This window comes from Sinocyclocheilus anshuiensis, unplaced genomic scaffold, assembly GCF_001515605.1.
Source record: "Sinocyclocheilus anshuiensis isolate Anshui unplaced genomic scaffold, SAMN03320099.WGS_v1.1 scaffold375, whole genome shotgun sequence".
Classification (NCBI taxonomy): Eukaryota; Metazoa; Chordata; class Actinopteri; order Cypriniformes; family Cyprinidae; genus Sinocyclocheilus; species Sinocyclocheilus anshuiensis.
In genome coordinates, this window is record NW_015549594.1 from 514,040 (window position 1) to 527,252 (window position 13,213).

The 13,213-nt window shown below is 38.9% G+C and overlaps 1 protein-coding gene across 1 annotated transcript in view; it reads right to left on the bottom strand.

The window, feature by feature from the left end:
• Positions 1 to 13,213, bottom strand: part of LOC107658303 (pappalysin-2-like) — a 63,572-nt gene that overhangs the window by 30,674 nt on the left and 19,685 nt on the right. Inside the window, exons 5-7 of the mRNA XM_016446835.1 lie at positions 11,100 to 11,221; positions 1,871 to 2,053; positions 981 to 1,284 (exon numbers count right to left, since the gene is read on the bottom strand). Of these exons, the coding sequence (XP_016302321.1) occupies positions 981 to 1,284; positions 1,871 to 2,053; positions 11,100 to 11,221 (609 nt within the window). The remainder of the gene's footprint in view (positions 1 to 980; positions 1,285 to 1,870; positions 2,054 to 11,099; positions 11,222 to 13,213) is intronic.

Consider the following 13,213-nt stretch of genomic DNA (forward strand, 5'->3'; position numbering starts at 1 on the left):
CCTCAGCGAAAAACTGATGTGCGTTTGCACGCGCTCTCCTTTTATACCCGCGCTGCGGGGCGGGGTGCGCGTGGCGAAACACGCACGCCAACTGTCATTGGCTTGTTTAGTTAACAATCGAAGGTGATTGGGCTCTCGGGCGAGATCCCAATTCGTCAGTCATGACTGACATAACGTCTCCGTTCCCTCCTTCAGGGAACGAGGGTTACACAAATAACCGAGACATTTCTACGGGTAAAGCGGTCACATTTGGTTTATATTCCAGGGTTTCATTGTACCACTCTCTCTCGCGCGGTCTCTCTCTCTCTCTCTCTACCTCTCTCGCAGATCCAATCTGTCTTTCTTTCCTTTCCCTATCCACATAGCTCTATTCCCAGTAGAGTTTCCATCTTTCTGAGCTTACAGGACTTGTGGAAGGAACTTTTTTGGATATGTTACATTCTCTGATCCACACTATTAATCTCTGGACATTTTGACCTATTGCAAGTACTTGAACAACAACCCAGTGCCCGTTGATGAATTTGTACTGGAACAAGCAGAATAAAATGTGACAGGAACTGAACAAAAATTGGCTATGCGTTGATGCTTGTAAAATTAATGGCTAATGAAATGACAATGTCAAATCCATGATATTGTTATTCTTCTTATTGTGTTGGCTGTGGAAACGATTTTTTCAAGCGAAAACCATTGCACAATACTTAAATAGTGATACGCCGAAGATACAATTCGATGACAGTTTTAGAAAGACAACATGTTCAGCATTTATACTAAAGCCACACTTAAAATAATACTCCCAGAAATGCTGTAAATCAATTAGAAACACAATAAAAAGATGACAGAGACATTATTATTTGAAAACGCTTGACAGTATTACTAATGACTCGCCAATTTCAAATAAATATTTAAAAATATAGTCTTTCAAAGTGTCTGCGTACAAAACAAAGTGCTATTGTTAATCTTACAAAGGCGCATATTCTTACCTGTCAGTGTATGTGGGCTGTTTGACGATGATGGGACTCTGGTCCTCTCTGATTGGTGGTTCTCTAAGCACTCTGTAGAGAAGGGGGTGGCAGCCAGAGCAGAGAGGATTTTGGGGCCGCGAGGTCAGCAAAACAGCATCGATCTCCAGCTTCTTATCAAAGGTGGAGATTTTAACGGCCTTGACCTTCTTACTAGTATGTAAATGGAGGGTCAAAGGAATGTCACAGAAAGCATGCTGAGGACCTGTGTGGAGCATCTCGCCATTCTCAGTTATGAGCACTATATTAGCAATTGCCTTTTGATCTGTGGAAAAAAAAACAGAAGAATTAATTCATATAAAACATTCATACACTATTGTTCATAAGTTTGGGGTTGGTAAGATTTTTTAATGTGTTTGAAGTCTGTTATGTTCACTAAGGCTGCGTTTATTTGATCAAAAATACAGAAAAAAAATGGTAATGTTGTGAACTATTATCACAATTAAATTATTTTAAATATATTTTAAAATCCTATTTATTCCTGTCATGGCCAAGCTGAATTGTCAGAAGCATTACTCCAGTCTTCAGTGTCACATGATCCTTCAGAAATCATATTAATATGCTTATATGGTGCTCAAGAAACATTCATTACTATAATAAATGATGAAAACAGTTGTGGTGCTTGATATTTTTGTAGAAACTGTGATTAGAAATTGCAAAAGAACAGCATTTACCGGAAACATTAATAACAATGTAAAAGTCTTTCTTACTTTTGATCAATTTAATGTGCCCTTGCTTTACAAAACTAAAAAAAGAAAAATCTTACTGATCCCACACTTCTGAACAGTATAGTGTATATTCCCATAATGACAGGTGTTTGATATACACCTACTGATAGACAGTATACTCACTGGCTGAGGTGTAAGTGATCCATACGGTCAAACTGTCAGGGACAACTGGGTGAAGGAAGTGCAATTCCAACACACAGCCCTCGATCTGGGGGCATGGCGTAGTCATGTTGGGCTCATACAGGTTAACTTCAGGACTCCAGGCTTGCATGCTGGGCTCACATGGCTGGTACACATCAGGGGCCCCTGCAAAAACACAGGTAAACCTCATCCAAAGCCAAAAAGAAAATACTGTAACTTGCCATCAAAAGCTAAGAATCTTTTTGGCAAATGGGATATACACCTGGAAGGATGAGATAATTCATTGTAATAAAATTGGCATATAAGCTCTAAAACGGGCATTTCCATAGCAATGCATTAGAAAACTTGACAAAATAGTGGGCTGCTTTGTACACTGCACTTATAAGTGCACTTATTATCTCTGTGAGCTGCCTCATTGCTTACAAAGGCAGCTACATTTTTCTAAGAAAGCATTTTTTTCTGTATGGATGTTAGCATGTTACTAAGCTAACAATTAGGTAGACCAATAAGCATTAAAGGGGTCATATGATGCAATTCCCAGTTTTCCTTTCTCTTTGGAGTGTTACAAGCTGTTCGGGCATAGATAAGATCCCTAAAGTTGCAAAGACTAAAGTCTCAAACCCAAAGAGATATTCTTTATAAAAGTTAAGACTCGTCCACGCCCTCCTAAAACGCCTCGTTTAAACACGCCCCCACATGTCTACGTCACTGTGTGGGAAGATTTGCATAACACCGCCCAAATGTTTACGCAAAGAAAGAAGGTGTAACTTTGATTCTCGCTGTAGTATTGTTGCCGACGCCGCCATGTCGTGGAAACGCTGTGTGCTTCGTTGTGAAAGCGAAACTACTTTGTTTGGCCTTCCAAAAGAGGACACAACTAGAAATCAGTGTTGTATTAAGTTGTATTTACAACACTGTTCAAGAACAGTTCAAACCAAATATTCAGATGTGTGCAATGCAATTTACGGAGGACTGTTTCCTGAACCTGGGAGAGTAGCCTACAATGCCATCTGTTCTGACTCACAGCCTGTAAGTATGTTTTCATATTTAAAGAATTTGCCACTGACAATTCAAACGTGAGTTTTGAGCAGTGTAGAGTAGCGCTTGTTGTTTGTCATTTCTCCGATCACAAATGCAGACAAATAGTTTTATGTTTACGCGGCGCGATACGCAACGCAACGTGAAAAAAGACAGTATAAGTCATTATAATCAGTAATTATGTCCCCACTGGATGCAACAAATGCCTCGTTTGTAATGGGTTTTTATTGTTCTTGTCTCGTTGCACCGGGACACAGCATCACAGTATGGTAAGGGACGTAACATTTCCGTCACACGCTTGAGGTATTCGGCCAATCACAACGCACTGGATAGCTGGCGAATCACAGCACACCTTGCTTTTCAGAACGATGAGCTTTGTATAACAACATTTGCGTTGGGAGTGCACTTTAAAATGCTGCTTCTGCAGGCAGCTCACTTGGGAACTGAGCAATTCTGTGTGTTTATTATAAACAACCATTTAATCTCTTATCTCTTGAATCTTGTTATGACAATTTTCGAAAAAAGACAGGATGGGAGGTAAAGAGGGAGAAACCGAGGACCGAGGGAAACAGAAAGAGAGAGTGTCTGGGAAAAACCACATGTCTTGGCAATGGATGTGAAGCACATTTCCCCAGACCTCAATTGACCATAAGACCCAGGTGCAACTTGGCAAAGGAGACAGATTGGCGCCTTAATTGGGACAGACAGGGCTCACAAAATAATTTATTAAACTAAGAGTTAATGTCCGCGGTGGCCTGAAGAACAGGAGCGAGACAGGGAAAGGTAATCCCAGGAGAGCCCTGGGGCGGCACTCTCGCTAAAACATGAGCTAAAACAGGGGGGGCGGGGGCTTCACTAAGAATTAACTATGCCCACTGATAGCAACATTTAATTGCACACACGATCAACGCCTGTGTTGTTTATATTTCAGTGTTAAGATGCAGCAGACTACTACTGTCACGCCCATGGACTGTCTGTGTGTGTTTTTCTCCCCACGTGCTCCCCGTGACCCAGTTTCTCCCATGTGTGATTGTCTCATTTGGTTCAGATGTGTTTCGTTAATTACCTAGTTTAGTCCTGTATTTAAAGTGTTGTCTGCCCTATGTTCCCTTGTCCGGTGTTATACGTCTACCTTGATGTGCTACGTGTGTCTCCTGCCTGCTTTGTATTACCCCTTTCCTTGGATATTAAAGACTGTGATTCGCATTTTCCTCATCTCTCCACGTTCCTTGCTCCTCTCTGTAGCAATCGCTATAACTACAATCTGGCACACTTTGATAGGACTGCTCAGCTTCGCTCCACCACTGCGATCCTACAGTTCAAAAGTTTGGAGTTGATAATGATGCATTTATTTAATCAATAATACAATTAAAAAAACTGTAATATTGTGATATATTATTACAATTTAAAATCACAGTTTTCTTTGTTTTTTATTTTAGTATATTTTAAAAAATGCAATTCCTGTAATGGCAAAGCTGAAAACAGTGGTTCTGCTTAATATTTTTGTGAAAACTGCAATATTGTTTTTTTTTTCAGGATTCCTTTAATGAAAAGAACAGAATTTATTTGACATAGAATTCTTTTGTAATATTATAGATGTATTTACTGTCACTTTTGATCAATTTAATGCACCCTTGCTGAATAAAAGTATAATTTTCCTTTAAAAAAAATCAATCTGATCCCAAACTTTTAAACAGTGGTGTAAATCAGCTCTTTATAAATAAACACATTTTTATATAAAGGTAAATAAAAGTTAGACATTATGAACAATGAAAAATGTAGTAAAATGGTCAGTATATATAATATTTAGATATAAAATGATATAAACCTGCCAGGATATAAGCGTATTAATACTGATTTGCTTGTTTATACTGGATGTATGTAGCAAAGAAATCTCAGCCTGCTTTTCTGCAGCCAAAAGCAGTGTGTTGTTAATTACTCCAAGGAAAAAAGTACTGTTTTCCCTTAATAAACCTGTAATTATAAATTATCTATAATAATTATCATTTAAATAGAAAGGAAATGAATACAGCCTTGTTAAACTGAACTAAAGGGGGTTAATTTGTAAATCAGACAGTTTTATGGCAAAATAATGCATGCTAAAGTGATACTACTGTTTAGTGAGCTCATCCTATTGTGCATTAACGTAAAGAGCACAAGTATTAATATCAGGCCATGTGAACTCTCTGCCTCCAAAAGGTTTTACAATGACGGATTAAACTGTACTCCAGGTCGAAAGAGACAGATAGACAGACAGCAGCCTTGAGTCACAGAGCGCTCCTTTGCACCCAGCGTGGCCTCACATGTGTGGATGTGTACGGGGTAAACAGCAGCAGGCCAAGGCAAACCATAAAACTCAATTGGTCAGATAAACAGAGCGAGGGCCTCCACACAGGGTAGAATTAATGACTGTATCAGATGTGGTGTAATGTTCCCGCCGGGAGAAGCAATGCGGCAAGATCTGTGAGCGTGTCATCCTTCCTTCTTTCAGCAACCTTAACCAGGTCTCTGCTCGCCCTGGCTCGAGCCTTATTTCTCGAAAAGCTGCCTTATAGCACATACCGAGGCTACGGTACAGGTAAACAGGGGCGAGCGCTACAAGATGTGAGATCTGAGATATGATTTGATAACGAATTGGCCTGTGTTAATAGAGTTATCAAATGATTCACCGTGGTATTACCATGAGCATTATTTCATACTGCACAAACAGTGTTGTCATATTGCTCCTAAAGTCTTTCTGACATGATTAACTGACTGACAAAATAATTCACATTAGGTAGTCATCATGCACTTTATCATGTTTTTAAAAATAAACCAAAAACAATAGGTTACCGTAATTTATTACAGACCTGAACCGATGGTATTAAATCTCATTCATCATTAATATCACAAAGATATTGTTTTCTTAGAGATATATATTTTTATTTTCAAATTTAAGACTTCATTTCTCATCAATCTGTTTCTCAAAACAAGACTCCGGGCCAAAAATCACTCTCCACTACCACCTAGCTGGATGATTTTATGTTTGACCTCTCTCATGATACTGTGCTTTATGAAAACGACTGCATACCAGTGGAGGATTTCCACATTTTGGGTGGACTTTTCAAAGCACAGTCTTATCCGTGACACGTCAGTGAGTGGGCAGACCAGATGCTAAGAGATTTCTGATTAGACTAATCAGCAACATCTGTTACGTGAGGTATAAAGTTGAAAAGCTGCACAGGATAAACATCGCTTTTTATGACGGGCTGCTTCTGGACGCCACCCAATATTACCAAAACTTGAAGCTTTGCCAAGGGCCTTTTTTATTCATTGATGGCAAAAAGAGTGTTCTTTATCCAAGCAATTATGATTTAATGATTTATTCCTTACATTTTTCCAGACTTGCACGCACCTGGCCCGCATGAGACTGAACGATCCACCTGAATGTGAATGCACAAGTTCGGAGAAAGAAGCCAGGGCTAAATTCTCTCTATCCTCATTAATCAAAGAGCAGGTATTGTTTTTTACTTTGACGATCATTCGTGACATTTTCAGTGGTGTGTTGAGGATCAAGCACAACGCACTGGATAGCTGGCGAATCACAGCACACCTTGCTTTTCAGAACGATGAGCTTTGTATAACAACATTTGCGTTGGGAGTGCACTTTAAAATGCTGCTTCTGCAGGCAGCTCACTTGGGAACTGAGCAATTCTGTGTGTTTATTATAAACAACCATTTAATCTCTTGAATCTTCAATCTTGTTATGACAATTTTCGAAAAAAGACAGGATGGGAGGTAAAGAGGGAGAAACCGAGGGAAAGGGAAAACAGAAAGAGAGAGTGTCTGGGAAAAACCACATGTCTTGGCAATGGATGTGAAGCACATTTCCCCAGACCTCAATTGACCATAAGACCCAGGTGCAACTTGGCAAAGGAGACAGATTGGCGCCTTAATTGGGACAGACAGGGCTCACAAAATAATTTATTAAACTAAGAGTTAATGTCCGCGGTGGCCTGAAGAACAGGAGCGAGACAGGGAAAGGTAATCCCAGGAGAGCCCTGGGGCGGCACTCTCGCTAAAACATGAGCTAAAACAGGGGGGGCGGGGGCTTCACTAAGAATTAACTATGCCCACTGATAGCAACATTTAATTGCACACACGATCAACGCCTGTGTTGTTTATATTTCAGTGTTAAGATGCAGCAGACTACTACTGTCACGCCCATGGACTGTCTGTGTGTGTTTTTCTCCCCACGTGCTCCCCGTGACCCAGTTTCTCCCATGTGTGATTGTCTCATTTGGTTCAGATGTGTCTCATTAATTACCTAGTTTAGTCCTGTATTTAAAGTGTTGTCTGCCCTATGTTCCCTTGTCCGGTGTTATACGTCTACCTTGATGTGCTACGTGTGTCTCCTGCCTGCTTTGTATTACCCCTTTCCTTGGATATTAAAGACTGTGATTCGCATTTTCCTCATCTCTCCACGTTCCTTGCTCCTCTCTGTAGCAATCGCTATAACTACAATCTGGCACACTTTGATAGGACTGCTCAGCTTCGCTCCACCACTGCGATCCTACAGTTCAAAAGTTTGGAGTTGATAATGATGCATTTATTTAATCAATAATACAATTAAAAAAACTGTAATATTGTGATATATTATTACAATTTAAAATCACAGTTTTCTTTGTTTTTTATTTTAGTATATTTTAAAAAATGCAATTCCTGTAATGGCAAAGCTGAAAACAGTGGTTCTGCTTAATATTTTTGTGAAAACTGCAATATTGTTTTTTTTTTCAGGATTCCTTTAATGAAAAGAACAGAATTTATTTGACATAGAATTCTTTTGTAATATTATAGATGTATTTACTGTCACTTTTGATCAATTTAATGCACCCTTGCTGAATAAAAGTATAATTTTCCTTTAAAAAAAATCAATCTGATCCCAAACTTTTAAACAGTGGTGTAAATCAGCTCTTTATAAATAAACACATTTTTATATAAAGGTAAATAAAAGTTAGACATTATGAACAATGAAAAATGTAGTAAAATGGTCAGTATATATAATATTTAGATATAAAATGATATAAACCTGCCAGGATATAAGCGTATTAATACTGATTTGCTTGTTTATACTGGATGTATGTAGCAAAGAAATCTCAGCCTGCTTTTCTGCAGCCAAAAGCAGTGTGTTGTTAATTACTCCAAGGAAAAAAGTACTGTTTTCCCTTAATAAACCTGTAATTATAAATTATCTATAATAATTATCATTTAAATAGAAAGGAAATGAATACAGCCTTGTTAAACTGAACTAAAGGGGGTTAATTTGTAAATCAGACAGTTTTATGGCAAAATAATGCATGCTAAAGTGATACTACTGTTTAGTGAGCTCATCCTATTGTGCATTAACGTAAAGAGCACAAGTATTAATATCAGGCCATGTGAACTCTCTGCCTCCAAAAGGTTTTACAATGACGGATTAAACTGTACTCCAGGTCGAAAGAGACAGATAGACAGACAGCAGCCTTGAGTCACAGAGCGCTCCTTTGCACCCAGCGTGGCCTCACATGTGTGGATGTGTACGGGGTAAACAGCAGCAGGCCAAGGCAAACCATAAAACTCAATTGGTCAGATAAACAGAGCGAGGGCCTCCACACAGGGTAGAATTAATGACTGTATCAGATGTGGTGTAATGTTCCCGCCGGGAGAAGCAATGCGGCAAGATCTGTGAGCGTGTCATCCTTCCTTCTTTCAGCAACCTTAACCAGGTCTCTGCTCGCCCTGGCTCGAGCCTTATTTCTCGAAAAGCTGCCTTATAGCACATACCGAGGCTACGGTACAGGTAAACAGGGGCGAGCGCTACAAGATGTGAGATCTGAGATATGATTTGATAACGAATTGGCCTGTGTTAATAGAGTTATCAAATGATTCACCGTGGTATTACCATGAGCATTATTTCATACTGCACAAACAGTGTTGTCATATTGCTCCTAAAGTCTTTCTGACATGATTAACTGACTGACAAAATAATTCACATTAGGTAGTCATCATGCACTTTATCATGTTTTTAAAAATAAACCAAAAACAATAGGTTACATCACAGGCGTGAGGAGAAGTGGCCTCATGGGCATACTGATGGAGCGCTCCATTCTCATCACAGAGATGACAGCTCATGTCACCTTCCCTAGAAAACCACAGAAAAAAAGCATTTTAACAAGTGCACAAAAAGAGTGATATACTGTGTCAAAAAGTAGAGGGCTCAAAATACATAATTTCATTTGCTTTTTACGGAGTGTGAGTTTTTGATTTGGATAGCAATGGAATCACATATAGGACACGGTCAGTGTTAGACCTGTTTCTTTGTGTTCACATGTAATAGAATGAAATAACTTAATTTAAATACCCTGCTGTGGTATTTAAGTACATTTAACACCCGGTTAATCTGCATTGCGGTTGGTTGGTTAGTGAATAAAATGCAGGTTTTTGCACTGCAAAAATGCATGTTAGAGTGGCACATTTGTAACATAACTAGAACATCAACATACTTTAGTTAGCATAGTCATGAAAATGAGATCTAGTATTCACATGGAATGGTTAATATCTGTTTTACAAAAACAAATGTGTGTGGCCAAGTATAAATGGATTTTGTAAACCAAATTGGATAAAAATCAGTTCACGAAGTGAATTTCTCATGAAAGCTTTCAGAATACAAGCAATAGTATAACATGAATGCATAAATAATTTAGTTGAGAAACATTTATTTCCTCTTTGTCTGTTTGGCTCGTTTCCACCCAGTACGGTTCAGTACAGTATGGTATGGTATGCAATTATGTCCGTTTCCATTGTCAGAATGGTACCAAAATAGTAAACCATACCACTTTTTTGGTACCCTTCCGTTGGGGTACCTAGCACAGCAAAGGGTACCAAAAGGATGGAGCTAAACTCACTGACAAGATGTGAGATCTGAGATATGATTTGATAACGAATTGGCCTGTGTTAATAGAGTTATCAAATGATTCACCGTGGTATTACCATGAGCATTATTTCATACTGCACAAACAGTGTTGTCATATTGCTCCTAAAGTCTTTCTGACATGATTAACTGACTGACAAAATAATTCACATTAGGTAGTCATCATGCACTTTATCATGTTTTTAAAAATAAACCAAAAACAATAGGTTACTGTAATTTATTACAGACCTGAACCGATGGTATTAAATCTCATTCATCATTAATATTGCAAAGATATTGTTTTCTTAGAGATATATATTTTTATTTTCAAATTTAAGACTTCATTTCTCATCAATCTGTTTCTCAAAACAAGACTCCGGGCCAAAAATCACTCTCCACTACCACCTAGCTGGATGATTTTATGTTTGACCTCTCTCATGATACTGTGCTTTATGAAAACGACTGCATACCAGTGGAGGATTTCCACATTTTGGGTGGACTTTTCAAAGCACAGTCTTATCCGTGACACGTCAGTGAGTGGGCAGACCAGATGCTAAGAGATTTCTGATTAGACTAATCAGCAACATCTGTTACGTGAGGTATAAAGTTGAAAAGCTGCACAGGATAAACATCGCTTTTTATGACGGGCTGCTTCTGGACGCCACCCAATATTACCAAAACTTGAAGCTTTGCCAAGGGCCTTTTTTATTCATTGATGGCAAAAAGAGTGTTCTTTATCCAAGCAATTATGATTTAATGATTTATTCCTTACATTTTTCCAGACTTGCACGCACCTGGCCCGCATGAGACTGAACGATCCACCTGAATGTGAATGCACAAGTTCGGAGAAAGAAGCCAGGGCTAAATTCTCTCTATCCTCATTAATCAAAGAGCAGGTATTGTTTTTTACTTTGACGATCATTCGTGACATTTTCAGTGGTGTGTTGAGGATCAAGCACACGTCCAACAACATTTATGTCAGAGACGGCATTCAGTCATGCGCTCACCATCTTACAATTCATGACATATGCGTGTGGAAGAGCTTTGTTAGATCATGATACAAAAACTATAATACAGCAGTTAGTCCTGGTCCTCTAATTTGATTGACCGAATAGGATTTCAACAGTGCTGATATACAGCCCAACAGCAATGAGACTTTTTTTATGGTTTGTGTCATTCCACCTGCACAAGTATGAAGTAAAGTAGTGTGACTAATGTTATAATAAAGAATCACTGAGTACTAACCCACTGCTTCCTCTGGTGTCCAGTATCCAGTGGAATCACAGGCGTGAGGAGAAGTGGCCTCATAGGCGTACTGATGGAGCGCTCCATTCTCATCACAGAGATGACAGCTCATGTCACCTTCCCTAGAAAACCACAGAAAAAAAGCATTTTAACAAGTGCACAAAAAGAGTGATATACTGTGTCAAAAAGTAGAGGGCTCAAAATACATAATTTCATTTGCTTTTTACGGAGTGTGAGTTTTTGATTTGGATAGCAATGGAATCACATATAGGACACGGTCAGTGTTAGACCTGTTTCTTTGTGTTCACATGTAATAGAATGAAATAACTTAATTTAAATACCCTGCTGTGGTATTTAAGTACATTTAACACCCGGTTAATCTGCATTGCGGTTGGTTGGTTAGTGAATAAAATGCAGGTTTTTGCACTGCAAAAATGCATGTTAGAGTGGCACATTTGTAACATAACTAGAACATCAACATACTTTAGTTAGCATAGTCATGAAAATGAGATCTAGTATTCACATGGAATGGTTAATATCTGTTTTACAAAAACAAATGTGTGTGGCCAAGTATAAATGGATTTTGTAAACCAAATTGGATAAAAATCAGTTCACGAAGTGAATTTCTCATGAAAGCTTTCAGAATACAAGCAATAGTATAACATGAATGCATAAATAATTTAGTTGAGAAACATTTATTTCCTCTTTGTCTGTTTGGCTCGTTTCCACCCAGTACGGTTCAGTACAGTATGGTATGGTATGCAATTATGTCCGTTTCCATTGTCAGAATGGTACCAAAATAGTAAACCATACCACTTTTTTGGTACCCTTCCGTTGGGGTACCTAGCACAGCAAAGGGTACCAAAAGGGTGGAGCTAAACTCACTGCAGAACGTTGATTGGTTGACTAGAATCGTCACTTTTGTGTGATACAAGGGGATAAAGCCAGAGATTGTCTTACTATAGGGAGATTAGAGGGTCTGTATTACTTACTATTGAGAACGCGTAACGGCTAACTTGGATCATGTGTGCCGTAATAACCAATCACATTACAGCTTTGAATTGGGTCATTGAATTTCAATGTCATTGAATTTCGAGTCTTCGAATTTCAGTCAGAGTTGTGCGACACTCAATCGCCGTTTACGGATACCATAGGAATTAATGAAAAGTGCCATAAGCTGAATCCCACTTGTCGCAAAAAGTCATTGACTTCTCTTATAAAACGGCTTTTCAGAATCAGAATTCAGAATCAGAAAGGGCTTTATTGCCAAGTATGTTTGCACATACAAGGAATTTGTTATAGTGTCACAGCTTCCAGTACACGGAGACATCAACAACACACAGATAATAAAAATAAGATGTGAATAAAATACACATGCATAAATATAAACCACAAAAAAAGAATAAATTGTATGTACAGGTGTGCTATAGATAGAATATGAATAGAATAGAATAAAATAAAATAAAATAAAATAAAATAAAGTTGTAGGGATGTACTAGGATTTAGGGTGATAAATAAGTATAAGGTTATTGCACATACTTTAATTGCACAATGGGAGAACATTAACTGTTCATGAGGTAGATTGCCTGGGGAAAGAAACTGTTCTTGTGCCTGGCTGTCCTGGTATTCGGTGCTCTGTAACACCGACCAGATGGCAAAAGTTCAAAAAGGAGATGGCTTGGATGTGATGGATCCAGAGTGATTTTCTGAGCCCTTTTCCTCACTCTGGATGTATACAGTTCTTGGAGGGTAGGCAGTGGGGCACCAATAATCCTTTCAGCAGTCCGAACCGTTCTCTGTAGTCTTCTGATGTCTGATTTTGTAGCTGAACCAAACCAGACAGTTATTGAAGTGCACAGAACAGACTCGATGACGGCTGAGTAGAACTGCTTCAGCAGCTCCTGTGGCAGGTTGAATTTCCTCAGTTGGCGAAGGAAGTACAATCTCTGCTGGGCCTTTTTAACAGTGGAGTCAATGTGAGTGTCCCACTTCAGGTCCTGAGAGATGGTGGTGCCCAGGAACCTGAATGACTCCACTGTCGTTACAGTGCTATCCATGATGGTGAGTGGGAGGAGTGCAGGGGGGTTCCTCCTGAAGTCCACGATCATCTCCAC